Genomic DNA, 27,769 nt, shown 5'->3' with positions numbered 1-27,769 from the left:
CTTGAGGCTCTCCAAGCCCACTCCTCCAATTCCACCTCCATGCTATCACCACGGAGTCTCTCACACCACAATGTAAGGCAATCTTCCTCTGACTCTCCAATACACATGCATAGAAGAGGAACATGCACTAGAGTACACTCTCTCTCTCTCTCTCTCTCTCTCTCTCTCTCTCTCAAGACAAAGCAAGAGCTCCCATAGCACAAAGGGGGTTTGTGTTCATTATGAGAACCCTCCTTCTCCTCTCTTCACTCTGCTTATACATGAAGCCCCTAGCTCTATGCAAGCATGGTGAGAGGGCATGAGGCATGAGGGCATAGGGAAAGTTTTTTTTTTGGTACAACATGTAGGGTGTAGGTAGGATTAGATTTATTCTCTCTCTCTCTCTCTCTCTCTCTCTCTCTCTCCATGCAGGTGTGAGGCCCTTTACACGTGGGTCATTACACTCCCTACATGTAGGGGACCTAGACACACGATCCACGTAGATGATCCACGTAGACGATCCATGTAGGTGATCCACATAAATGGTCCACAAAGACAATCCATGCATGTGATCCACATGTAACATCATCATAAATCGCAATCCAAGAGAAACCCAATCGTGCGATCACACTTAGCTGATGATTCAACATCTTCAATCACCGATCTCACTTCTACAATCGCGATGATCAAACATCACCAATCTCACATCTTTGATTGCCAATTCTTGGATCGTAGCAATCCGACACTTGGATAATGCCATTTTCCAAACGATTCAACATCCTTAATTGTCGATCTTGGATATTGGCAATCCTACTTCTCAATTCGTGATCTGACCTCACCAATTTCACATCTTTGATTATCAGTTATTGTATCATGGAGATCTAACTCCTGGACGATCCCACTTTCCAAATGATTCAACCTTTTTGCTTGCCAATTCTTGGATCATGGGCACCTTGACTCTTGGATGATCCCACTTCCACGATGATTCAACCTCTTTAATGGCCGATTTTACTTCTTAAATCATGATTTGACACCACATCAATCTCACATATTGAATCATCAATCACAGCTCTACGATCATTGATCCTACTTCCTGCTTTTAAGCTTTGGAGTTAGTGTCAGAGGCATGGCGTTGGGTCCCCACACCCACTTGGATTTAATGTTTGAGGGTGTATTTGCATGGGTTCAAGGCATGATTTCCTTTGATCTTGACACCTAGATGTGGAGGTTTCCTTCGTAGAATCCTTGTGTATCTAGTATTTTTGGCAAGATCTGATGAAGCGTAGACTTTTGGGGTGGTACTGGGTATTGAGGGGCCATCACTTGGATCTCTTTGGCTTCTGGGGTCATGCGAATGGTGAGGTTTTTGGAACCAAGACGGATGGGTTCCCTTCGTAGAAGCCATGGGCTTCTAGTAGCTTGATGGGAATCCAATAGGGCTTGCAGTTTGGGTAAAACTCTATTGATTTTCCCTCTTGGCAGATCTCTGCTCACAATTGGGGTTTGGGTAAAACTCTATTGATTAGAGTGCCCTCTTGGCAGATCTCTGCTCACAATCGAGCTTTGGGCTAGATGGTCCTTGCATGGGCATCATACTTTCCTTGGCTAGCCAGATACTCTTGGGTACCATGCTTTCTTCGCAATCTCCTTAAAGAGTTGCTAGGTTAAGATTTGGAAGGTGGTATTCATCTTCGCCCACGAGGTTTTGGATCCCCATAATGGTTTGAGGGCATTGGTGTCAGTGCGACGAGAGGCTTGTTTAGTGTTAGTAGAGGTTACCTCAGGTGGTGGTTTACAAGTGTAAGATAAGGCTTGGGATGTTGATAGTTTTGGGGTGCCCTCATCCACCAAGGGGACGATAACCATTCTAAAGGGAAGTTCAAGAGTTTTCGTCATTCTTTGCCAGTTGCTACTGCTGATGATGTAATCCGTGGCCACGATCGATCCCCTCCCAAGGATGATGGTCTCTTTCTCAATGTACCTACGAGGTGGTAGGGATCACATAAAACTTACACACGATGCAAGTTTGGATCCAGTTAGAAACTCTGTTTCAAAACAATCTTGACGGTCATAGATGGTATAAGGGATGGTTGACCCAATTAGAAACTCTGTTGTTTTAATTATTTACCGTGGAATGGTTGTTGTGGATGGTGTAAGGGATGGGTGACCTAATGTGGTCCATGTCTCTCAAGATAACATGTTGTGGTGGCTAGCCTCGATGTCAACCAAGGTGGGCCATATAGCTAGATGGTCTTTTTGGGGGAACTCTAACTCAAAGCAAGTTGGTTCCATCGATTCCACTGTTGGTTCTGCCTTGAATGAATTGAGCAAGAATATGGATGTGATTTTGGCACCGTCCAATTGTGCAAACCTTGTCCCAAGCTCCAGGGAAAGAGTGTCCATGTTTGCAAGAACATGAATCTAGTCCTTGGAGTTGGTAGGCTCTAGGAGGGGATCATATTCTTGGTCCTCATCTTGACCATCCAATATCTTGTTACAAGCTCTACACATGTCAATCGATGTGGTGTGAGCTTTTGTGTTACATGCTCTGTAAATATTGAGACTAAAGCAGTTCAAGCAATGTTGCCTAACTCATTAGTAAGGATGCCTCCCCCCTGTGGGATGTGTCTTCCCTATTTTCAAGTATATTTTCAAGGATTGGTTACCCTTTCATATATAAATGTGATTGGTTTCCTAGTCATGAATTCCTAATCATGAAACTAGCCTTGCATCTCTTATGTAAGGCCTTCCAAGGATGACCCTCTTCCTTGACAATCCATCACTACAAATGTGTGGCGGAAATGGTCTTGATTTTCCCAACAATCCTTTGGGTGATTATGCTGACACTAGCACCACCATCCAAGATTGCAAATACCATTGTTCCTTTATAAAATGTAACATGACATTCATCTCATTGCTTTTAAAGTAGTGTTCCAGATTGTGGATGGGCACTTTTGGCTTTCCTTTTGTCTTGGGTACGGAAGGAGATCACACATTATGGCATGGATCATGCACCTCTTCGTCAAGTTCAGGTTTAGATGTGTGGACTCTAAAGTCCCATTCATCGAGTCATATAAGTCTCTCCAAAGTTGAGAATTTCCTTGTAAAAGAGAACTTATCCGAAACTTGAACTTCTGAGTATAAGAAGGCTATGAGGCCTACTATATCTCTTGTGTGATATTCATTCTCACTTAGCTTGTACTCACTTTGGAGGTTGTCTTGGACTTGCCAATGTGTAGGGGACATGCACTACTCCTTCCCTAGGATGTGGTGCCTTTGATGGGGTCGAAATGAATTCGTCACCCATCACATCGGAGAAAATATTATGGTGACTGTGATGACCCATAGAAGGCCAACTTTCACCTTCCACTGAGTCCCTCTTCATTGGTTCAGCAAAGGCTATAGAATTGGCTCTTTTTGTGGTCTTTTGAGAATGGCTATAGAATTGGCTCTTTTTGTGGTCTTTTGAGAATGGCTATAGTCTTTTGAGAATGATTACGATCTCTGTCAAGGCCTTTGGTTGGCACTTAGGTTCACTCATTAGTTCTATGATTGGCTTCGAGATGAGATTAAGGATCAGCTCCAGCAGGGTTAGTGGCTTGTACTCGACCACTTACTCAAGTATTGGCTCTAGTTTAACTTGTACCTTCCTCATAAGCTCTTAGGCTTGTTTCATTCGCACTTGCTCAAGTATTGGCTCAACCATTTGCTCAAGTATTAGCTCTGGTTCAGCCTGTACCTTCCTCATAAGCTCTTGGGCTTGTTTCATTCGCTCTTTCTCTCCAACACACAAGGTTATCATACTCTCTAAGTTTCTTTAGAAGGTTTTTATAGTCAATTGGATTCTTCTCTTTGGGAAGAGCTAGTTTGAACAGGAGATCACTTATTGTCTCCTTCCACGAGGGAGATAGCTTTGGAGCTATCATCTAAACCACTTTCAATGGTCACAATGTCATTGCCCTTGACAACTGATCGTGTGTTGCATTTTCGTTTGAGCTCTTCAAGGTCTTCTTCTTCTGGACCTCTAGGTATGGTTCATTAGCCTTTTTAGGGGCTTGCACCTTTCACACTTGGGTTGCTCGCTTCGAGGTCAAAGCTTGAGCCTTCTTCTTCTTTGTTGCCTTGGATGTCTCCTTGCCCTCGACTTAGTTTGGAGCCTTACGATGGTAATAAGGGGGATGTAAATTCCTTCTTGTATACTTGACAAATTAAGGCTCATCAAAGTTGCTGATGCCCTTGCCACCATTGGGGTGATTATTGTCAATTTCTTGGGACAATCCTCGAAGGTATGTTCAAATCTACACTTGTAACATGTGCCTTCGTATGGAATGACATTAGGGTTTGGCACTATATTTGAGGATGGAGTTGGGGCACTAGGTGTGATGGTTTTGTGAGGACACTCGGCAACATGGGTGTAATCGAAACATTGAAGTGATGGCATTAGGGTTTGGCACTATATTCGAGGATGGAGTTGGGGCACTAGGTGTGATGGTTCTGTGAGGACACTCGGCAACATGGTGCATGCCCTTGCAATCGAAACATTGAAGTGATGGCCTATGTGCCATACTATTGAGGTCCCTCGCTCTTTATTACACCATAGCTTCAAACTGAGAGGTATAGTCAATGGCTCTGGGTGTTGCTATGGATATCTATATGAATAATATTACTCATATGACTCATAGTTCTGTTGATCTGGACTCTGTGAGTCTGATGGTACTGTCACCAAGTATTGTTGTACTAGTGTGGTTCCAAGAAGAGGAACCACACTAGTACAACAATTCTCATAATTTGGACTCAGTCTGATGGTAATGTCACCAAATACGATTGTATTGTGCGGTTCTAAGAGGAACTGGTTAGGGTGGTAATACCGGAGCCTAGGGCTAGCCTTGAAGTTACCCCTTGGGGCTATCCCTGCCCCACTGCTAGCCTAAATAATTAAGCATATTCTCTGCCAACTCATCTATGCTCATGTCCTTCATTATTAGGACTCTTTCTAGTGTACACAACACACTTTCTTATCACATAAAACATAGTTAATCTTTATTTGGAGCTTTGTTAAAGGGCTAACTATTTTTATTAGCTTTACTTTGCTTGCATCATTATTAGCTTTCCACATGCTAATGCATTTAATTGTCCTTTTCATTAAAAAAAGAAAGAAGGAAACTAAGAATAACTTAAGAGTTAGAGCTATGTTCTAGTGGGGACTAGCTAGACTTGAGACTGGTGGGTCGAAGCTCATAGAGGAGGAGCTAAGTCGCATTAGAAAGGCATGCAAAGGGGTGATTAGAACTCGTGTTGGCAACGTTAAAGAAATGAACCTCTCGCAACAAGCAGTTGAGGGGCGGTTTGAACTCGTGTTGGCAACGTTAAAAAACGAACCTCTCGCAACAAGCAGTTGAGGGGCGGTTCGAACTCGTGTTGGCAACGTTAAAGAAAGGAACCTCTCAAGGGTTGTTTGCATGACTAACCCCACCAATAAATTTTCACTTGTAGGCTGTAGTAGGGATGGGTTATCCTCGGGTCTATATGGCACGGTGCCTTAAAGAGGCCCCCCAAGTGGGATCTACGGGTGAGAGGGGCCGATTTTGGGCGGGGGTGATTTGAGACGTCGGATCCCCGAAAGTAAACTAGGGTCCGAAAGTAAACTAGGACTGCCGCGCACATATATTAATAAAGGCCGAACACACTAGCTAGCAAAAATTATAGCCTAATGGTAAGACTATGGCCGCTCTAGCGGCACGTCGTGGGTTCAAATCATTCTTTTGCAATTTGAGACTTAGGCAAAAAAATTATAAGTCCAAACTCGGACACTGGAGTAAACTAGGCAATTTGGCAAGCCCCCGACAAAAAAAAACTCAGCCTGCGAAGTAAACTAGGGATCCTAGAAAAAAAAAACTCGGCCTGCGAAGTAAACTAGGATCCCTAGTTTACTTCGCAGGCCGAGTTTTTTTCCGGCCCTAGTTTACTTTCGGGGATCCGACGGCCCGGATCGGCCCCGCCCAAAATCGGGCCCCCTCAACCGTCGATCCCACTTGAACCCCCTCTTAAATGCGTCGATCCCACTTGAACCCCCTCTTAAATGCACCGTGTGATTTAGAGACGAGGGTTTGTTATGAGGAATATTAAAAGCAAAAAGGAAATTCCCCAAGTTGCTTTTAAACCAGGCCCTCCGCCCGTCGGCCGCCGTCCGCGGTCCGTTCCCTTCCAGTTAGAAAAGCGGTGTGCGAAGACTTGCAGGTCCAGCTACACCACACGCACGTAAAGGATTCTCTTCTCTTAGGCCTGCTCTCTCTTCTTCTGCAATCGAAGCGGGTCGAAGTCTTGGCTATGGCGGACCATGATGATCTCGACGACATTCTCGACAGTAAGATTAATCCTTCTCTTACCATTCGAATCTCTTACCATTGGCTGCATCCTTGCCGACTGCTTTTTGCTGCTTTTTCCAGGTGCCCTTGATGATTTCCGCTCTGTTGATGGTGGCCGGAATTCCAATCAAAGGTACGCTACATCAATCCTGTGTCGGACAGCTTTCAATATTATTTAACTAGATCGAAATCCATGTGAATTTGCGATTTTTTTGAATTTAGGACACCACAGGAGTCTCCCGCCCAAAAAACACCTGCTGAAAACGCAACCCTAGGGCAGGGGCTGGGTATTGGGCTGCCTGCGTTGGGCCCAAGGGGGAAAAAAGCAAGTTCCACAAAAGCAAAAAGCGGTGGGAAAACATCAACTAGCTCAAAATCAGAAGGCAGAAACTCTGCAAATGGTGGGCACTTGGCAGATGCACTTGAGGAGCTTGCCCAGCAGACAAGGCAGACGTTGGAAGGCATGGACGCAAACAGTGAAGAGGCCATGGCCGACAAGCTCGTTGAAAGCATTGTAAAGCAATTCGAGGAACTGGGGGGTTCTCAGGTATTGATGCTACAGCCCTTGAATTATTCATCTGCTACAATGCACTAACCTTGCATGCCATGTATATTTTCATTATTTGATGCAGATACTAGCCTCTTATGATTATGTTGAGGTAGATATTAGTCTCATTTTTTTCCCTCTAGTGATTTATTTATTTAGCTTAAATTCTTCCCTTATGTCTTGTCTGGTTCTTACCTAATGTCTTGTATTTTATTTAAGGTTCATGCTAGTCTGGTGCTTATGTAGATGTAGATGCTCAAAATTTTATATGCTTATGTGGATTTAGTCTGGTGCTCATTTGATTATGTGGATGTAACTCCATCAGGCTCTAGTATCGATTATGCGGGGCATCTTATAACTTCGGTGTAGATGCAAAGGATTTCTCCTCATTCAAGTTAGAGTATGGTAGTGTAATTAAGTATCTCTATTCAGCATTGTATATATTTCATGTTACTAGTTAGTAATACATGGTAGATTAGGTCATCTCTCTCTATTGTGTATAGAGCATAAAGCATGTAACGTGCAGATAGGATTAATACTTTGATAATGAATATTCAGCACCTTTTTCTTGATGATTGCACAACGTAGAGTGCGAGAGAGAGAGAGAGAGAGAGAGAGAGAGAGAGAGAAGAAGAAGAAGAAGAAGAAGAAGAAGAAGAAGAAGAGGAGGAGGAGGACGATGAAGAAATCGGGTCCTAAACCAAATACCTTGTGAAGGGTCCCCACCAAGGATTGGTGTATTTGCTTTATTGAATGATGAGAAAAGAGTGACTTTCTGTAGGCACACCTTGGCTGTAAATCTGCAGCCTGTAGTACGTGACTCTTGACCTTCAAGTTCACCTTTTGCTTGGGCTTCCCTTGGCTGTCCTGGCCCTTGAATACCTTTAGCACTTTGTGAATATGAGATGGTTCCAACCCTTGCCAAGCCTTGGCTTTTATAGTCCCTATTTATGTTGGTCGGTGGGCTAAATGAGGGTGGTAGGCGTATTTATTACTCCACAACCTGTTTTATATGCCATAAAATAGGCACCTTTTCATATGGGCCTTTTAGGTGTTGGCCGACTGCTGTGCAGCCCCTTCGTGGGCTAGCTAACTAGCTGCCCATGCAGGGGCTGGCTGACTGGGCCGTAGCCTCGTAGAGGCTGGCCGACAAGGCCTATGCCCTATAAGGGCTGGCCAACAAAGTCTTAGGTGAAACCGGCCTCTGATAGAAAACCAGAGTGCGGTAGAAACAATCACCCGTCCACTTGTAGTCTAGATGAGAAACAAAACACAGATTGGAGCTAGAGTGCCCAAATCTGAAAACACAGCGACACCTGTTGGCCCCAAAGCTTGGCGCCCCTTGCGGTATTTCTTTATTCAATTATAATAAAATGAATGGCTGAGTACAACACAAAGACCAGCCAAGAGTTTACACCTGTAAGTCCAATCTGACGGCCCACAAATCCTTCTCAGCACAGAGGATCTATGCACACAGATCTGTGTCTTCAAACAACACACTGTGCCTCCCTCTGATCAGCCAAGATCACTAAGCAAGCCAGCCATGGGCATACATCTGGCATAACTCAAGTGCATGATACATCTTCTCAGCTCAAACATACAAGTGCTGTCCAATCTCTGTCTCAACCCTTGTCAATCTGCCATACCCCTCCTCTCACAAGGGGCCAGATAACACATATCTGCAACAGACATCAAGCAGTAGAAAGAGAGATAAATGAACAGAAACAGAGCTTACCAAGTTCAGCTCGTGAAACAACACTGGAGGAAGCAACAGCACCAATCTGTACTTGCAGGCACTTGTATCCACAACCCTGCTTCACACGTGTGCTTGTTCTTGCCTGTATCCTCCTCCTGATGTTCACTCTTATGCTGTCCTTGAAAATACAGATCTGAAAATCAGCACTGTACCCGTCTGTACCACCTCGGGATACGTGCCAAGAACTGTACTTGCACAAACAGTCGGCTGTCCTGATTCTGGTCGCCTGAATTTGAGTAACCAGGCCTGTGCAGCACCTGTCCAGCACCTGTCTGCACCCCTGCAGCAACTGTACTTGCTGTACCTTGCTGCCCATACACTGTACGGCAGCCGTACAATATGTACTTGCTGAAAAACAGACTGTACAGCCTGTACAGGTCTTCTGCGCAGCCAAACCAGCAGTGAAAAAGTCCTTCAGCCCTGCGCTCCTCTGTCCACAGCAAAACCAGCAGTCGTACAGCACTGTACGGCTGCTGTACGGCCTGTTACAGCTCACAGCCCACAGAAAACAGCAACAAACTGGTCTTTTTGCAGCCGCCTAGAGCTTCCTCAGCTTTTCCACGATTGTGTATATGCGCATGAAGAAAACTCCTCCTCTTTTACTCCACGACTCCCAAAAAGGGAAGAGAGAGAGAGAAGAGAGAGAAAACTCCTCCCCAAATTAATCCCTAGGGCCCCAAACTTTAATAAGTTCCTAGGGCCACTAAGGCCTAGGGGCAAACTCCAATAAACATTAAAACTTAATGTTTCTAGTTCCCCCCTTCACACCTAGGGATGTCCACACATCTTAAACTCTGTCCAGGCACCCCCCCATGTGAATCATAAAATATTCTGACTCTGCAACCACCATGCCCACACTTGTCCTGCTCCATTTTCACAAGGCCATGACATACCCCCCTCTTGAAAAATGGCAAGCGTCCTCGATTGCATTCTGGTGATGCATCAGAATATCCAAAGTGAAATATACAATATGGCAAGATCAGCGTCCCAATCTCTCTGAGCCATACACATGTATCAACATTCACTGCAAACCAATGGCATAGTAATAGTCCAAGTTGTATACCACTGTGAACCATACATATCCACAAAAATACCATGTGACTAGTACACATATATCATAGAAGTCCCATAAACAGATGTACTGTCAGCCTCAGTACCTTCGGATGAGATAAAATCTGCACCAAGCGACCTCTAGATGTCATCTGAGCCTGTCTGTATCAAGGGAGTGGAGGTGCTACCCCCCTCTTGAGCATCAGGTAATGCTCCAGACCCATGCTCTGCTGAACCTGAATGAGCCACAATAAGAGTCGGCTCTAACTCAAAGGCATCGAGATAAAGCTGCAAAACCTGAGGTGAATCTGTTAAGTCACCTTCCTCCATCCACTTCGCATCCATCGGTGAATAGTTCTTGAACTTCACAAGATAGCGACGGGAAACTTTACCTCGTACCTTCCTTTCTTTATGTGCCAGTATCTGCTCTGGAATCAGAACCTCATCAAGTTCCTCAACTTCCGGCTGAGCCTCATCTGATACATCCTCAGGCACATCCCCACGGAAAGGTCTAAGAAGACTCACGTGAAAAGCATTGTGAATCCTCCAGTGATCTGGTAACTTCAAACGATAGGTTACCTCACCAATCTTTTCCAAAACCTGAAAAGGCCCATAATATCGCATGCTCAACTTAGGGAATAAGCGCTCTTTACCTTTCATCTTCTTGAGTCTAGCCTTTTCAAAACGCAAAAGAACCCAATCACCCAATGCAAACTGTAAATCACGTCTGTGACGGTCTGCGGCTTTCTTTTGCTTCTGCTGAGTTTTCTGGAGGGCCAACTTAACTCTCCGATAAGCTTCATCCAAGCTCTCCACATACTGATCAGCCTCAAAGATCTTATCCTTTGTATGCAAAATGGGCGGTACCTTCTTCCCTCCTACAATCTCAAAAGGCGCCTTGCCTGTCGAGCTATGTACAGTGTTGTTATATGCAAACTCCACTAGAGGAAGATACTTTTCCCATTGTTGCTTGTGCTCGGACACATAACACTTGAGAAGATCCAACACTGTAGAGTTAGCCTCTTCTGACTGACCATCTGTCTGTGGATGAAATGATGATGAAAACTTGAGAGTTGTACCCATGTTGTCAAACAACCCTCTCCAAAACAAACTCGTCATCCGTGGATCACGGTCACTAATGATAGACGTAGGCAAGCCATGATACTTGAAGATGTTCGCCATGAACAACTTCACCATATGATCCACTTTAATTGTCTTCCGCACGGGAATGAAATGAGCCTGCTTACTGAACCTGCATATGATAGTCGAGATGCCATCATTTCCCGTTTGTGTCCGTGGAAGATCAAATACAAAATCCATGGCAATGCTCTCCCAAGGTCTATCCGGAATAGGTAAAGGCTGTAATAACCCTGGTGTCTTCTGACGGTCAAACTTTACCTTCTGACATACGATGCATTGCCTCACAAAGGCATCAACATCGCTTCTCAAGGTTGGCCAATAAAAGAAAGTCTCCACTGCTTTGACCGTGGCGTCAATACCTCTATGACCTGCATACGGTGGAGCATGACTTTCAATCATAACCTTGAGTCGCAATGGCCTGGTAACACACAGTCTGCCATGCATCAATAAAAACCCATCTCTGAGAGTATAATGCTCATGCCGCTGACCCTCAGACATCTGATCATACAACCTTTCAAAGTCCTCATCATGAGCATACTGCTCTTTCATTTCATCAAGCTCATGATGATAAGCAAGTGAAACTGCAGAGACCTGTGGCTTGCGTGACAAAGCATCTGCCACTACATTCTTTTTGCCTTCCACATGCACAATCTGGAAGTGAAACATTGACAAAAAGTTTGCCCAACGCATATGCTTCTCTGAAAGCTTAGTCTGCGTGAGGAAATATCGCAAGGTCTGATGATCTGTCTGTACAGTAAAATCAGCCCCAAGCAAGTAGTGTTTCCATGTAGAAAGAGCGTGAATTACAGCCAACATCTCTTTCTCATACACCTGTAAATGCTTCTCAGCATCTTGCAAAACTCTACTCTCATAGGCTATAACATGTCCCTCTTGCATGAGAACTGCACCAATGCTACTTCCACATGCATCACACTGGACAACAAAAGCCTTTCGGAGGTCCGGTAACACCAATACTGGGTCCGAAGTAAGCTTTTCTTTGAGCTTTTTGAATGCTGTAATTTCCCGATCAGCCCATCTAAACGGAGTTGCTTTCTTCGTCAAAGCATAAAGAGGCGAAGCAATTTCAGCAAAGTGCCGGATGTAACGCCTGTAATAGGAACACAATCCTAGAAAGCTGCGTACATCATGCACGGTCCTCAAAGCTGGCCAATTAAGTATTGCTTCCACCTTTGCTGGATCCATACGGACTCCATGACCAGACACAATATGCCCCAAGAAATGTATATCCTGCAAGAAAAACTCACTCTTCTTGCCATTAACCACCAATCTATGGTTTCTGAGTTCTGCAAACACAATGGCCAAATGCCTTCTATGCTCTTCCTCAGTTCGTGAATGCACAATCATATCATCAAAGAATGTGCCCACAAACTCTCTATGAGGTCTGAAAATCCTGTCCATCATTCTGTTAAATGTGGCAGGCGCATTTGTCAAACCAAAGGGCATAACCAAGAACTCATACAACCCAAACGTGGTTCGGAATGCTGTCTTATGCACATCCTCAGGTCTAATGCGTATCTGATGATACCCGCTTTTCAAGTCAATACGACTAAAAACTGTGGAGCCCTGTAAGCGGTCCAAGATGTCATCGATCCTCGGTATGGGGAATCGATTCTTGATGGTATTCTTATTCAGCGCCCTGTAATCAATACACATGCGCCAAGAACCATCCTTCTTCTGCACTAAGAGCACAGGTGAGCAAAAGGGTGATGAGCTAGGCTGAATCAACCCCTTATTCAATAGCTCCTGCACCTGACTCATAACTTGAACCCGGGTCGCTCGGGTGAGAGCCGAGTATCCTAACCAACTAGACTACAACGGAACCTTGAAACCGGCCTCTGATAGAAAACCAGAGTGCGGTAGAAACAATCACCCGTCCACTTGTAGTCTAGATGAGAAACAAAACACAGATTGGAGCTAGAGTGCCCAAATCTGAAAACACAGCGACACCTGTTGGCCCCAAAGCTTGGCGCCCCTTGCGGTATTTCTTTATTCAATTATAATAAAATGAATGGCCGAGTACAACACAAAGACCAGCCAAGAGTTTACACCTGTAAGTCCAATCTGACGGCCCACAAATCCTTCTCAGCACAGAGGATCTATGCACACAGATCTGTGTCTTCAAACAACACACTGTGCCTCCCTCTGATCAGCCAAGATCACTAAGCAAGCCAGCCATGGGCATACATCTGGCATAACTCAAGTGCATGATACATCTTCTCAGCTCAAACATACAAGTGCTGTCCAATCTCTGTCTCAACCCTTGTCAATCTGCCATACCCCTCCTCTCACAAGGGGCCAGATAACACATATCTGCAACAGACATCAAGCAGTAGACAGAGAGATAAATGAACAGAAACAGAGCTTACCAAGTTCAGCTCGTGAAACAACACTGGAGGAAGCAACAGCACCAATCTGTACTTGCAGGCACTTGTATCCACAACCCTGCTTCACACGTGTGCTTGTTCTTGCCTGTATCCTCCTCCTGATGTTCACTCTTATGCTGTCCTTGAAAATACAGATCTGAAAATCAGCACTGTACCCGTCTGTACCACCTCGGGATACGTGCCAAGAACTGTACTTGCACAAACAGTCGGCTGTCCTGATTCTGGTCGCCTGAATTTGAGTAACCAGGCCTGTGCAGCACCTGTCCAGCACCTGTCTGCACCCCTGCAGCAACTGTACTTGCTGTACCTTGCTGCCCATACACTGTACGGCAGCCGTACAATATGTACTTGCTGAAAAACAGACTGTACAGCCTGTACAGGTCTTCTGCGCAGCCAAACCAGCAGTGAAAAAGTCCTTCAGCCCTGCGCTCCTCTGTCCACAGCAAAACCAGCAGTCGTACAGCACTGTACGGCTGCTGTACGGCCTGTTACAGCTCACAGCCCACAGAAAACAGCAACAAACTGGTCTTTTTGCAGCCGCCTAGAGCTTCCTCAGCTTTTCCACGATTGTGTATATGCGCATGAAGAAAACTCCTCCTCTTTTACTCCACGACTCCCAAAAAGGGAAGAGAGAGAGAGAAGAGAGAGAAAACTCCTCCCCAAATTAATCCCTAGGGCCCCAAACTTTAATAAGTTCCTAGGGCCACTAAGGCCTAGGGGCAAACTCCAATAAACATTAAAACTTAATGTTTCTAGTTCCCCCCTTCACACCTAGGGATGTCCACACATCTTAAACTCTGTCCAGGCACCCCCCCATGTGAATCATAAAATATTCTGACTCTGCAACCACCATGCCCACACTTGTCCTGCTCCATTTTCACAAGGCCATGACACTTAGGGCTCTTGTAGGCCAATACAATGGCCCATGGGCTGCCCCACATGGCTCAAGTGTAGGGCAACATGGGTAAACCCATGGCTTTGCACTTTGTGCAGTTCTACATGCATCTATATGTTTCCTAGGTGCCTTGCATCTGGTTACAAGCCTATCAATGCTCAGAATACCTATCATCATTTCAGAGGGTGACTCACTGTATACGGACTGGCACTGCTTCATGTGTAGGACTTGCACACCTGACCAAGACCATGTACAGAACTTGTACACCTGAACCTGGACGCTTAGAGTGGAACCTTGGCTGACTCGTCCCTGGGGTTCACAAAGGACCGGTTACCACTCCAGGTCTTACACCTGTTGTACAGATATGTCCATGTGGCATCCAAGTGCAGGATGCAAGTGACATCTCCTTTTGCTTAACTTGACGAAAGTTGCAAAGCCTCCAAATAGTCCATCAATAATGCCAGATAATCGTCAAAGAAGTTCTTGTCAAGCCACCATAGTTTCCAGAAACGGCGTTTCTGGAGCACCGAAACGTGGAAACGTTTCGGAAACGTTTCCAGAAACGGAAACGGCGTTTCCAACTTTTATTTTTTCCAGGGTTTAGAAACCCGCGTGCTCTCTTCGCCGGCATTTTTCGCCTTCTTTCCGCCGCCTGTTTGGAGCTGCTCTAGCCATCTACCTTGCCCTCTACTCCTCTACCTCCACATCAGCCCTCTACCACGCCCTCTACCTCTCTACTTGGGGCCTCCACCTTTGCCATCTAAGCTCTACCAAGCAAGAAGGAGTCACACCTTGCTCGCAGCCTGCAGGACCAGAAAAACAGCCTCCACTTCTCGAATCTCTCCGAGTCTTCCGACCTCGAACCGCACAAGTAAGTTAAGTAACATGGCTCGGACTCCAGATCCTTTTTGGCAGCATGTGGAGCAAGTGGGGGCTTATGCAGGATCTAATTTCTAATTGTATGTGCATTTCAATAACAGAAACGCATCGCCATTCGAGTGCTCTCACAGGATTGCAGTTCGGGTCCATGTGAGAGGAATTGGAGCACTTGGGCCCTCTTCCATACAAAGAAGAGGAATAGGCTGAGTACCGCTCAGCTAGAGCGGTTGGTGTTTTGTCATTGCAACCTCCAGCTCCTTGAGAGGAATGCCCGACATCCGGAGCCTTCACAGGTGAATGTGGATAAGATCGACATCATGAGGGAGAGGTTCATCCCAGAGATCCCACAGAATGAGCGTGATATGTACACCTTGCTTTATGAGGAGCTGACAGTGCCGAGCCATAACACCCGCTGCACCACCCATTCTCAGAGGCAGAGGGGGGGATCCATCGCTTCCACTTCAGCAGAGGCAGAGGACCACGATCCTACCATTTCTTCATCTGAGCCTGACTCTCATGAGTCGGAGGATGACTCCTCCATGGATGATCTTGATGAGTGATTTTTGGAGCACTTAGCTCTAGGATTTTGTCATGCTAGCAGCTGCTGCCAGCCTGCCAGCCACATGGATATTTTTTGATCATGTTTTGTATTTACTATAGTCTATACATATGGATTATGGATTATGGATGATGGATGATGGATGATGGATCTTGTTTTGTATTGACTCTTTTGAGGCTTGAGCCTACAGTTGTCATTTCTGAATTTTGATCTATCATTTGAGTCTTTGACATTGAACTTAAGCAAAGATGTATTTTTCAAGCTTTTGTAATGTTTTTATTAATTATATATGTATGTATTAAACCCTAAAACCGAAACTCCGTTTCCCCGTTTCTTCCCGAAGGCCGAAACTCCGAAACTCCGTTTCCCGCCGTACTCCGCACCCCCGTTTCCGAAACTCGTGGAAACTATGCAAGCCACACCACTTAATGTGTCCCTCGATCTTGAAACTTCATGAGGAATTGTCTTTCTTTTCAGCTTGAGCCGTGCTTGAAACGATGCAAGAGGATTTGTTTCGGAACCATGACTTCAGCTTCGTCCACGATGTCTGGTTCTTGTTCGTTGTGGAGGAGGTCCAATATAAGGCTTCAACCAATTAACATGGAACACATCATGCATGGTCCAACTCGGAGGTAGCTTCAATTTCATAGAAACCTTGTTAATCTTCTCTAAAATGGGAAAGGGTCTGAAGCTTTGAAACGATAACTTTGGGCATTGCTTGCCCACCTATTTCAACCTTTGCTTCATGATCCTGAGATATATCCAATTTCCTTCCGAGAAGATCACATCTCGGTTGTCCTTGTTGGCCTGTCGAGTATAGACGTCCTGCACCCTATCTTTCATAGACTCCAAAATCTCCTATAAGATTCCATTAACTTCTTAGCTTCAAGCACTGAGGACAATGTCCTGGTCAAAAAAGACTGGAACAGTCTTCCAAATGCTGTCTCATATGGTACCTGAAGAAAAAGAGTCATTCAACATAGCTTGAACTAAAGGCAAAAATTGTTCCCACTTACCTTTGGTGGTCGTGAATATAACACGTCAGCATGTCGAACGCTAATTGATTGTAAGTCTTCATGTGGCCGTCCGTCTATGGGTGGAATGCACTGGAAAAATTCAACTTAGGCCCAAAGTTATGAAATAATGTCGTCTAGACATGATTGGTAAACTTTGCATCTTGATCTGGCACAATGGTCCTAGGTATGTCACCTATGGGGTACCAATGCTTGATAAACAATCTAGCAACATCTTCAGCAGTAATGTTAGCCCTGCAAGGAATAAGCATAACAAATTTGCTAAAATGATCAACAATCGTCAAACACTACGTATAACGCATATGTGGACAGGGAGCCAGGTTCGTTACAAAATCCAACGAGATATCCTAAAAAGGTCCTTCGTTAATAGGTAATGGTTGTAACAACCCTATCTTCTTTCCGCAAGGAGCTTTTTGACAAACCAAACAGTGTTGCGCATGAGTGCACACGTCTTGCTTCGTCCAATAAAATTGTTGCTCTAACTTCTCCAAAGTTGAGTTCATTTCTGTATGACCGCTAGTAATAGCATCATGGGCATCGTGGAGAATTGAAATGTTCAACACACAAAGGTGACCTTGATAAAAAAGCCAACCATCGCGTATGAAGAAACGGCATGGTCCTGTGACATCCAATGCCTGCCCCCATTGAGTACCGAATTCCATGGAATCCGTGTACTTGTGCTTCATTTCATCTAGACCTGTACTAGCAAGATCCATCCGTGTGGATTGGATGTGGGACACGGTTTCTTTCGTGCTCAAGGCGTCAGCCATTGGGTTGGCCTTGCCTGGAAGGTACTTCCACCAAATCACTGGAAAATTTGGCTCCAATGGTGTTGACGGTCACCCCAATTCACGCTTGACATCGTCTGAAGCCAACACAAAGCCTGGTGATCTATGCAAACCTCAAAGTTGCGTCCATAAAATGTTTCCAATGCTTTGGAGCCTGTATCAGCGCAAGGAGTTCCCGGTTATAGACTGAGAAGTTATTTTATGGAGAGATCTGTTAGATATCATCCCCTACTTGCTGGCTTCCTATTTGGTGTCCTATTTTAGGGCTGACCATGTTAGTCTGAGGGACTGGTCACCCCTCACATGTATTTTACCCATATTTATTCCCCATTTATGGTCGGGTATTTTTCCCAGTCGTGGTTGCTTGCCTAGCTTGTCTAGCTGCAGTCCCTCACATACGAGGTTCTCCCCTCTTGCTCGGGACATGTATTCCTTTTGGTGATGATATTGAGAGCAGGTTCTCACCTGTGTTTCCTCTCCATCTTTCTCTCTCACTCTCTCTCCTGCGTTTCCACTTTCCCTTCTTCTGCTACATGGTACAGAGTTGGAGTAGATCGACTCTATTTCTTTTGAGGGTTCCAGTTGTTAGAAGTCATCTCCTGTCTTTATGTTGACACCAGGGCCTTTGTTATGGGTGTGCCTGCCCTTGTAGGTGTTTACTCATTTTTCCTCACTCCCCGTATTTTTCCCCTATTTTTTTCCCATTTTTATGTGGCTTGGATGGCAGTTCTGAGCTGGCATGAGGCCCTATCTTCTGGCCGACTGTACCTGCATGTACCCGACCACAGATGTGTGCTGGCCGACTGGTACATGTGGCTGGTTGTGGAGATGCTGAGCCTGTCGACTGCCCTACAGCAGGCTGACTGCTGTATGGGGGCCATATAAAATGGCCCCCAGTCCCTTGCCACATGTTGTATCATTCCGGGATTCTTCTTGTGTATATAGAGCAGAGTTACACGCCTCTCTCTCTCTCTCTCTCTCTCTCTCGTGCTGTTATTTTCTGCATTGCGTTTTGCTCTTGTGTTCCCAGATCTGGTCATCATCTCCGTTGCGTATTCTGACATGGTATCGGAGCCTAGGCTCTAGATAGTTCTTGGGATTTGTGTGAGCAAGAGGGGGACTGTTGTGTTGTTGATTGGTGGAGTGTTCGGGACTGTTTGGGAAGAGGAGAAGCAAGAGGACGGCAGGCTGATTTGTTGGACAGCCACTTGCAGGTGTAAGTTCTTCTTTGTTCCCACCCACCCACCCTTTTCAGAGTACATCCCCGCAATGGCAGATCTGTTAGAGATGGCTGAGAGGCATGTGAAGATCCCTACACTCCCCACGTTCCCGGTGGACCGTTAGTTGGACGGGAACAACTACGGCATATGGAAGGTTCTGATGGAATCGGTTCTGGAGTCTTACGACCTCGTTGATTTCGTCGTTGTTGGGATTCCACAGCCGGAAGTAGAGAAAGGGGAGTTACCGTTGATCCGAAAGGACCAAGAGGCACAGGCACAGATGTGGGATCGTGTCAACGCCAGGGTCCGTTCGTTTATCTTCCTCAATTGCACACCGCACGTAATCAATCATGTAAAGCATATGACGTTGGCCAGAGGTATATGCGGGTTATGAGCCCTGCAAAGTCGTTGACGATGCGGGAGCATATCAACAAGCTGCAGGCTCTTCAGCAGGAAGTTATTCAGAAGGAGATATCGTCAGAGGACATGGCCATAACGTTGCTGTCGCATTTGCCCTCTCAGTACTCAGTGTTTTTACTCGTCTTTGATTATCAGTGGCAGGCTCAGCACCATCACGTGGGAGGAGCTTGTGCCCATGGTCTTGGACCAAGAGGAACGATTCACGAACCCTCCTTAGGGTGGAGGTTCGGAGGCCTTAACGGGCCAACGGTCGAAAGGCCGTAACACGGGCAAAGGGAAGGCTTCATCGGAGAAGTCTTCTGAGAAGAAGTCCGTTATTGACCTCGAGAAACTAAAGGCAGAGAGGACCTGTAATGATTGTGGCGAGAAAGGCCACTATTGGAGGCAGTGTTCCAAGCAGAAGACCGAGAAGGGTGAAGATTCCTCAGCTTCAATCATGAAGACTCCGGCTTTTGTGCACCTAGAGGTGATGGACACCGATGTTTCATTTTCTTCAGGCAGGGAGGAGGTTGGAGGATTCTCGGACAAAGAAACTCCTGTAGATTAGGATGTTCTTTCCACGGGGACCTCTCGGAAAGCCAAGCAGGAGGTGGATTCTCCAGGCTTTGTGGTTCCGGATTCAGAGGGGGTGGTTGACAGGTTTCAGAAGGCCTTGCGTGGTCTTCAGTAGGTTTCTAGGACTTGGCTTTGCACCGTAACAGGTGTTGATCCTTGTGAGCAGTGTGATGCCTCTTTAACTCGGAAGCAAAATGGTTCATTGATCTAGTTGATGGACACCAAATTGGACGGGAGCTTCCTGATGAGGCAGTTGAGCTCATGGTTGTAGATGACTCTTTGGGAGGCAGGATTGCGTATCCTGTGGTTTCTGCGGCATGCGAAGGATCATGGACTCTTTTACACAGGAGGGGGATTGATTGATGGAGTCCGACTCCACGGTCGGAGTGACTCAGTATGGAGAGGAGATCCGGACACGAGGAGATCTACTTCAGGCCCAGGAGCAGTTTTATGGAGCAGTAAGAGGCAGTCATCTTTTGCCTTGTCGTCGACGGAGGCAGAGTACCGGGCTGCTTGTGAGGTGGTGCGGCTGCAGAGGTTGCATTCAGGATTGGGCTTCCACACTGGAGGAACCCATAGTCATCTAGAGGGACTTTGTTCGTGAACAGATCGTTGCTGATGACATCTTGCTAGAGTTTTGTTTGATGGAGGACAGTACGGTAGACCTCTTCACGAAATCGCTATCTCAGGATTGGCACCCCAGCTCCCTGTGGTTGGTTTCATAGCCAGGAGCTTAGAGGGGGTGTTAGAAGTCATCTCCTGTCTTTATGTTGACACCAGGGCCTTTGTTGTGGGTGTGCTCGCCCTTGTAGGTGTTTACTCATTTTTCCTCACTCCTCGTATTTTTCCCATTTTTATGTGGCTTGGATGGCAGTTCTGAGCTGGCAGGAGGCTCTATCTTCTGCAAGCTCCCGGTTGACAATGGCGCCAACTGAAGGAGTGAGAGCTGGAGGACTAGTGAGTCGTGACAACTTGGGAGGTCGATGTGGGAGGCTGGCTCACCACAAAAGTTGTCGAGGCCGGGGTGGTGGTTTGTGCGGGGGTCATGTGCACAGTGTGTATCTATCGTGTGCTACACGCACGCAAGACTAGCTTCGAGGTTTGGAGAAGCTTGGAGCTAGGTAGGCTGATTGGCGAGCTGAGTTAGGGATAGACTAACGGGCGGGCGCATAAGTGTGGACGCCCGATGACCGGCCAAGAGCCTATAAAAGGGTGGCCAAGGTTAGTCATTAGTCATATAGAGTCTCGCGAGATTTGTGAGAGCTCTATGGTTTGGAGCCTGGATCTAGTGCAGACGTGCACCTGCTTTACGCAGCCGAGGCCGGCAACAATCTCGAGGCTCGCGAGGGTAGCTTCGTGGCGGTATGGGACGTCGCGAGGTGGAGATTGGTCGGTACGTCAACCTAGTTAGCTCAGCTCGTTGCTCGGTGGGGACAGCCAAGACTGTGGGCTTGCCCACGGCTGTCATGGTTGGGAGGTGAGTCAGGCCTGCACCCCCATGTTGTTTGTTTGTTTGCAGGTTTCGAGTCTTGTACCAGGAGTGTTCCACGAGGAGATCCGGTGGGGATTTGACAGTCTTTGCTCAGCCTTAGAGTGTTAGTGAGTCAATCATGTCCCTTAACCCACTTGAAGAGAATCATTCATGTAGAAGTCAGTAGAAGCCTTAGGGTTTGCATCAAAAAGCATTCATGGCATTGCATAAGAATATAAATCCATTGCATAGGCCTTAGATTATTTTATCCAATATTAATATCCACTCGGCAAGCATTAATGTCCAGTTGGCCAGCTTATTAGCATTAAATTCAGCATTATTAGCTTAATATTCAGCATATACAAGTCGTGTAGAAATTTATCATCAGTTGGCCTGCTCTGTAGCCAGCCGACCAGCCCCATACAACCATATAAATAGCAAGCGTTGCATCATCTCATCATCAATCCATCATCGCTTCAAGCATACAAGCGATCAGCCATCAGATAAAGCATCATCATCAGCATTGGGAAGAAGCGCTTTAGTCCTACAGTGCTTCTCAGCCTCACAACAGAATTCAGCATTCATTCATCATCATTTTCTTCATGCTCCGGGGTGAAGGAAAACGTAGCATATTCAGTCATTCCCCTTGCATATTCACTGCCCTAGAACAGTCCCAATTCAGCCCCTTTCTCAGCCACAGTTTGCAGCCTTCCTACAGCCCCTTGGAAGAGTGCATTGGCATCTAGATTGGTCATCATTGGGGCTTCTACAGCAGTGTACAGTCAGCCCGACTCTTGGTCTTCCAAAGGTCTTGTGTTTGGCCTATCTACAGCCCCAACGTCAGTTATTCTCTTCAAAGTAATAAAGCAAATACACCTAGCAATAGGAAGGGGCCCCTTCAGTGGGTAATTTGGGACCCAATAAGGTGTACAAATCTCTCTCTCTCTCTCTCTCTCTCTCTCTCTCTCTCTCTCATCTCTTAAAGTGTGAAGTGATAAAGTGGATTGCTAAAGACTCACGAAACTTAGGATTCAGAAGGCGGTGTGAGACTGTGTGACAGGATTCTACATCTACGCATAATTCCGCTGCATGTTACACAAATAGCATGATAAAAAAGGAAAAAGGCACAATGTTAGTGTACCTGACAGAAATCAATTTGGGTGACGATCAGGAGACCTGCATGCTCAGAGTGAGCCAAAATTTGAAGGAAAAACTACAGGAATTACTAACTTCATACAAGGATGTGTTTGCATGGAGCTATACAGACATGAAAGGAATTGACCCAAGCTTCTATCAGCACAAGATCGATCGGAAGGAGGATGCAATTTCCATCAGGCGGGCAGATACAAGATCCGAACTATGCAAGGTAGGTCAAGTAAGAAATAGATAAGTTATTGAAAGTTGGATTCATTTATCTTATGGACAAAGGAGATTGCCATTTTTGACAATCCTTCTTACCATGCCCAATGGTATGACAGTAGAAATATCGGTTTTTAGACTGGTACTTCCTTTGCTCCTTTAGCCTCCAGTGATGCCTTCTTTAGCCTTTTCCTCGAGGGTATAAGCCTCATCATGAATTAAGCCATATCACACAATAGCCACTATATATTTGTTAAACTTATTGCTTACTATAGGTTTGGATTCCTTATCATTCTTACCCCCTGAACTAGAGCTAGAATTGCTGTCCTTCTTAGTGTCTTTAGAACATGGATTACCCTTTCCCGGCTGCAAAGTAGATTGCTGCTGTTGGGGTTTGGTACTAGATTGCGATTGTTTTGGCTTGCCTCCGTTCATCTTCATTTTGAACGAGAGTCAAAGCCCGGTCATATATGTTGGGTTCAAAGTTACGAACTGTGAACCAAATGTTAGGATCCAATCCACAAATGAATAGATCCATCTTGGCCCGCTCAGATAACCCAAACTGCTGTGCTAAAGTGATAACCTTACTGGAAAATTGAAGCACGGGCAACCCATTCTGTTTGAGTCCATAGAACTCATCTGCCAGGTTGGTCATATACTGGGGAGGGAGAAATTTGGTCTTCAGGTCATGGACAAAGGTGTCCCATAGGGCATCGAAAAACACAAAAACACACCTAGAGCCAACAGTCGTTAGTAATCACATTCCCTTCTCGAGTTGGGTAGATCACCTTGTGCCCTTCATTGTAACCTTAATCCTATCGAGCATACTGCTCTTTGCAATCATGCTTTTTGCGCCCCCTGCTCTCTATCATCAACCCTCCTAGCAAGATGGTGTAATTTGAACACTTGAGCTCTGCTGTCTCATAAGAAGCAGAAAAGTATGTAGAATGGCTACAGAAAGAAGCTGGTTGGAATGAATTCTTGCCTTCCGGAAAGAGAAGTATGTAGAATGGCTCCTCATGCTGCCATGTGGCAATGTATTATCCCACATAGTGGGTTGGGGTCAACTCGACCCCTCTATATAGGGCATTGGTCTCCTCTGATCCCCCTTCTTTATTGGTGGTATCACGGGATCTTCGGGTGGGGGGGAGACTTGGCCGGTTGTTGGCCTCCGTCTTCATGCTATGCTTCCGCTCGCGTGATGCTTTGTTGCTCCTTGTTCTTTCATGGCATTTGAGCCTTGTCAGTTCCTACTTGGCATGGGGCGAGCGGATGAGGATCTCATCCAACAGTTCAGGCCACTTGAGAAGATTACATGTAACCCGGACGAGGACAGCCAGAAACAGATGAGGTTTGTGGTGGAAATTATAAATCTTGTCCACAAACCCTAGTGGATGTCCAGGAAGAACTATGGATTAGTAGCAGAATGCCAGGAAGGCTCTGGTACAAGATAAAGTGATCGATCTTTACAAAAACTACGGATGTCTCCAAGACAGTAATGGAGAAAGTGTGTCAGTATCTGAGAGATTTGGCGGATCATGCTATGCACGGCCAGTGTAAACCTCCAGATGAGAGAGAGAGAGAGAGAGAGAGAGAGAGAGAGAGAGAGAGAGAGCATACTATGTGCAGGCTAGCCCTTGGGTATTGATAAAGTTGCACAATGCGGAAGAAAAACATAAGAGAGAGGGAGAGCAAAGGAGAGAGAGAGACATCAGACAATGAACATCATGTTATGTAGCAAGAGGCTTTTACAATGGCAATTTCAGCCAGCAAATGGTATAGAACATGTACCTGTCAATAGGTTAGATGGATGAACAAGTGAATAGAGGAGGCCCCTTTATATAGTGATGCAACGACCAACTAAAAAGGAAGAAAAACATAAGAGAGAGGGAGAGCAAAGGAGAGAGAGAGACATCAGACAATGAACATCATGTTATGTAGCAAGAGGCTTTTACAATGCCAATTTCAGCCAGCAAATGGTATAGAACATGTACCTATCAATAGGTTAGATGGATGAACAAGTGAATAGAGGAGGCCCCTTTATATAGTGATGCAACGACCAACTAAAAAGGAAGAAAAACATAAGAGAAAGGGAGAGCAAAGGAGAGAGAGAGACATCAGACAATGAACATCATGTTATGTAGCAAGAGGCTTTTACAATGGCAATTTCAGCCAGCAAATGGTATAGAACATGTACATGTCAATAGGTTAGATGGATGAACAAGTGAATAGAGGAGGCCCCTTTATATAGTGATGCAAGGGAGTTGACCGACTGTCCACGACCAACTAAAAAGGAAGAAAAATAGGATAAAACCGATAAATAGGCATTCCCCAAATACATTGAGATGCACAATTTCTAACACCCCCTCTGTAGCTCATAGTGTGCAAGAGTTTGAAGAAGATAAGCCGATGAAGATGCAACCATGGACACTCCAGTATTGCAGATACCGGAATCACCTTGGAGAGAGCACCCGCCAACCTGTTTCCTCGAAACAAAATGCCACCACGAACAGCAAGGAACTTTGCTTGGCTCCGAATTCCCACACAAGTGTGCAGTGAACTCCAAGAATAAGATGACGAGCTTCTAGACACACCATGTCCATTATCCCCTGATAGTGGACTGCGAACACATCACGTCCCAAAAAAAATCTCGAACAATGAACTTGAAACTCAACTAGTCCATAATCTCTGCTACACCAAGCAATAGACGTGGAACACATCCAGTCCATAGCTCCAAAATGAACTTGTCTCGCTAGATATTTTTAATGCTTGGAACTCCGACTCACGGATCCCATGCACTAGAAATGGAGCTACTAACAGCCCCCTCTCCCGCCCACAGGCCTCATCTGGCTGGAAGCACATGGGGGAGAACTATCTGTATAACTATAGAAGCTGACCATTCAGGTTCTCCCCGGCTTTTGCAGCCTTGGGGACACTAGAAGGATCAGAGTCATCATCCTGTATATGATCATTGCCCGTTATTGAAAACTTGGTCCTGTCTTGGGCTGTACCTTTGGTCTTGCAATCCTTGGCCAAATGAACCTGCTTTCCAGAAGAGTAGCTGTGACACCGTCCTGTCTGTTGCACTGTAGCTAGTGCTTGATCCTATCCGCTCTTGAGAAACAAGGATATATATAGATGCCTCCTCCAAGAGGGAACCCATATTCACGGTAATAGCACCCCTCTGCAAGCAAGCCTTTGTGCCACTGATGATGTGAACACTCCACAGCCAATCTCCAACACACTTTTCCAACAAACTCCAACACCACGGAATGAAAGGACCGATTAGCCCCCTCTGAGAACTGAGGTAGAGTGGGACTGGACTGCAGCAAACAAGCCCACAAATCTCGCCAGAAAGCACCCACGAAGTAGGTAGATCCATCAAAGAAGAGGCAGGCTGAAGGGGGCGCTCCACACTCCAAGAAGACCACCAACTTCTGATTAGAACTGAAAACACAGCCCACACACCACGCAGCACCCAGGAAAAAACGCAGCCGCCTGTGAAGAAGCAAAAACGCAGCCTCCTGCTGCTGTAGATGCAAGAAAACGCAGTCCTTTTCCAGAAAAAAAAGTTCAGCAGATGAGGGAACGAGATGTGGATGCCAGCACCGAAGCAACTGATACCATGATAAAAGTTGCACAATGCAGAAGCAAAACATAGGAGAGAGGGAGAGCAAAGGAGAGAGAGAGACATCAGACAATGAACATCATGTTATGTAGCAAGAGGCTTTTACAATGGCAATATCAGCCAGCAAATGGTGTAGAACATGTGCCTGTCAATAGGTTAGACGGATGAACAAGTGAATAGAGGAGGCCCCTTTATATAGTGATGCAAGGGAGCTGGCTGACTGCCCATGACCAACTAAAAAGGAAGAAAAATAGGATAAAACCCATAAATAGGCGTTCCCCAAATACAGTGAGAACAATTTCTAACGAGTATATCACATGTCATAAAGAAGTGTTCGTGTGCTGCTGACTACAGGATTTACAGTCTGTCATGGACACGATGATGCGGCAGCTGTTGTCTAAAGATGTTCTCCATGAACCCATGAAAGAGTTTTGTGAGAAGTATCCAAACTGGCTGGAGGCCAACAAGTCATCACTCAGCAACGACGATTTTAGTCGGTATTCGAGGCAGTATGAGTTCATCAAGGAGCTTTGCGGGGTGTATGACACGACCCCAGATGATTTTCAAAAGATTGTCGACATCATGCAGAACATGCAAGCGTGTGGGCAGCCACCAAGTGATCTTGTGCAAGAACTTGCACCAGGCATGGACCTTGGAGGAGACGGGTTGCCCTTGTATGTATAAGAAAAGCTTGATACTATATTTTGATTTTAAGCCATGTTCGGGTCACATAAGACACTGATTATCATTTTTTTTTTGGTGGCAGCCTTTCTGAGCTTCTACAGGAGGGTAATCAAGGTGCCGGACTCAACCAGAACTGCAGTGTGATGTGATGTGAAGGTCGTATGCATTGGGGTTAATATTTGAAGGCATTGTGATAATGTCCTAGACTTGTCTTCATGTTTTGTTTGTTTCAAGGGAAATTTTTTAACAACTCTTATTTCGCCTTAATATATACATGGGGTGAAAAAGGAGAAAAGTGGTCAGTCAGGTGTAGCCATTGCCTATTCTCTGCAATTAGATGCGATTCCATTGTCATTGCTCACAATCTAGTCTACTATCATTAATGTGGTTATTACCAATGATTATTGGACGTGCTGAAGACTGCCTTCTTTTTTTTATTACTGAGCCAAAGCCTATTTAAGTGAGTGGATTGCTCATTATTGGCTATCCCGATTCTTGAGGGTTTCTAGGAGATCAGGTTGCGATCAAACTCAGCTCAGGTGGTATGAGGCACCATGCGTGGTCGGTGTTGGTCTAGCGGTCTTTTGATGGATCTTTGATCCCTTCGATGGTCTTTATTTGTATGTCTGTGAACAATGGTGATTGAAATTTTTTACAATAATTCAAGATGAGCTTTGGAAGACGTGCTTGCATCTTTTGTTTTGTGGTGCTGCTTTCAAAGTCATAGCTAGCAAGTGGATTGATATGATTTCGCAGAAATGCTGGAGTGGTTTGAAATGGGGCCTAATCGGGTAGGGAGGGAGCGACCATCATGCTTACATTGAGAGTGACTAAATAAAGTAATGGGCTGCCTCCACCTGACCCCACAAGCTACAATTTGGAAAGTCTTGGGGCTGCCGTGTGGCTGCAAAGCTGCTCTAACTCCGGCTGTCCTCCTGTGTGGTGATGTCATTCAAGCTCTTGGAGCTAATGTTGCTCATGGAGGTGAAGGTCCGTGCACCTGTGTGTGGGCAGTTAAAAAAATTGATCTGCTAG

The 27,769-nt window shown here is 45.6% G+C and overlaps 1 protein-coding gene across 1 annotated transcript; it reads left to right on the top strand.

Annotated features, from left to right (window-relative positions):
* The first annotated feature begins 6,164 nt into the window (after positions 1 to 6,164).
* Positions 6,165 to 27,414, top strand: LOC147625783 (peroxisome biogenesis protein 19-1-like). The gene is made up of 5 exons (XM_086817351.1): positions 6,165 to 6,343; positions 6,426 to 6,477; positions 6,567 to 6,891; positions 26,405 to 26,724; positions 26,817 to 27,414. The coding sequence occupies exons 1-5, from the start codon at positions 6,307 to 6,309 to the stop codon at positions 26,881 to 26,883; spliced, it is 801 nt and encodes a 266-aa protein (XP_086673477.1). The 5' UTR covers positions 6,165 to 6,306; the 3' UTR covers positions 26,884 to 27,414.
* Positions 27,415 to 27,769: the final 355 nt, after the last annotated feature.

Source organism: Cibotium barometz, chromosome 23, assembly GCF_041138505.1.
Source record: "Cibotium barometz isolate CiBa-2024 chromosome 23, ASM4113850v1, whole genome shotgun sequence".
NCBI lineage: Eukaryota > Viridiplantae > Streptophyta > Polypodiopsida > Cyatheales > Cibotiaceae > Cibotium > Cibotium barometz.
Note: the sequence above shows the minus strand (reverse complement) of the source record. Positions and strands in the feature narration are given on the sequence as shown.

Excerpts from the sequence above, each read along its gene's own strand:
- LOC147625783 (XM_086817351.1), top strand. The coding sequence starts at position 6,307 with ATGGCGGACCATGATGATCTCGACGACATTCTCGACA. Across the intron at positions 6,892-26,404 it reads AGGAACTGGGGGGTTCTCAG|GATTTACAGTCTGTCATGGA; the intron begins GTATTGATGCTA and ends TGCTGACTACAG. Across the intron at positions 26,725-26,816 it reads GGAGGAGACGGGTTGCCCTT|CCTTTCTGAGCTTCTACAGG; the intron begins GTATGTATAAGA and ends TTTTGGTGGCAG.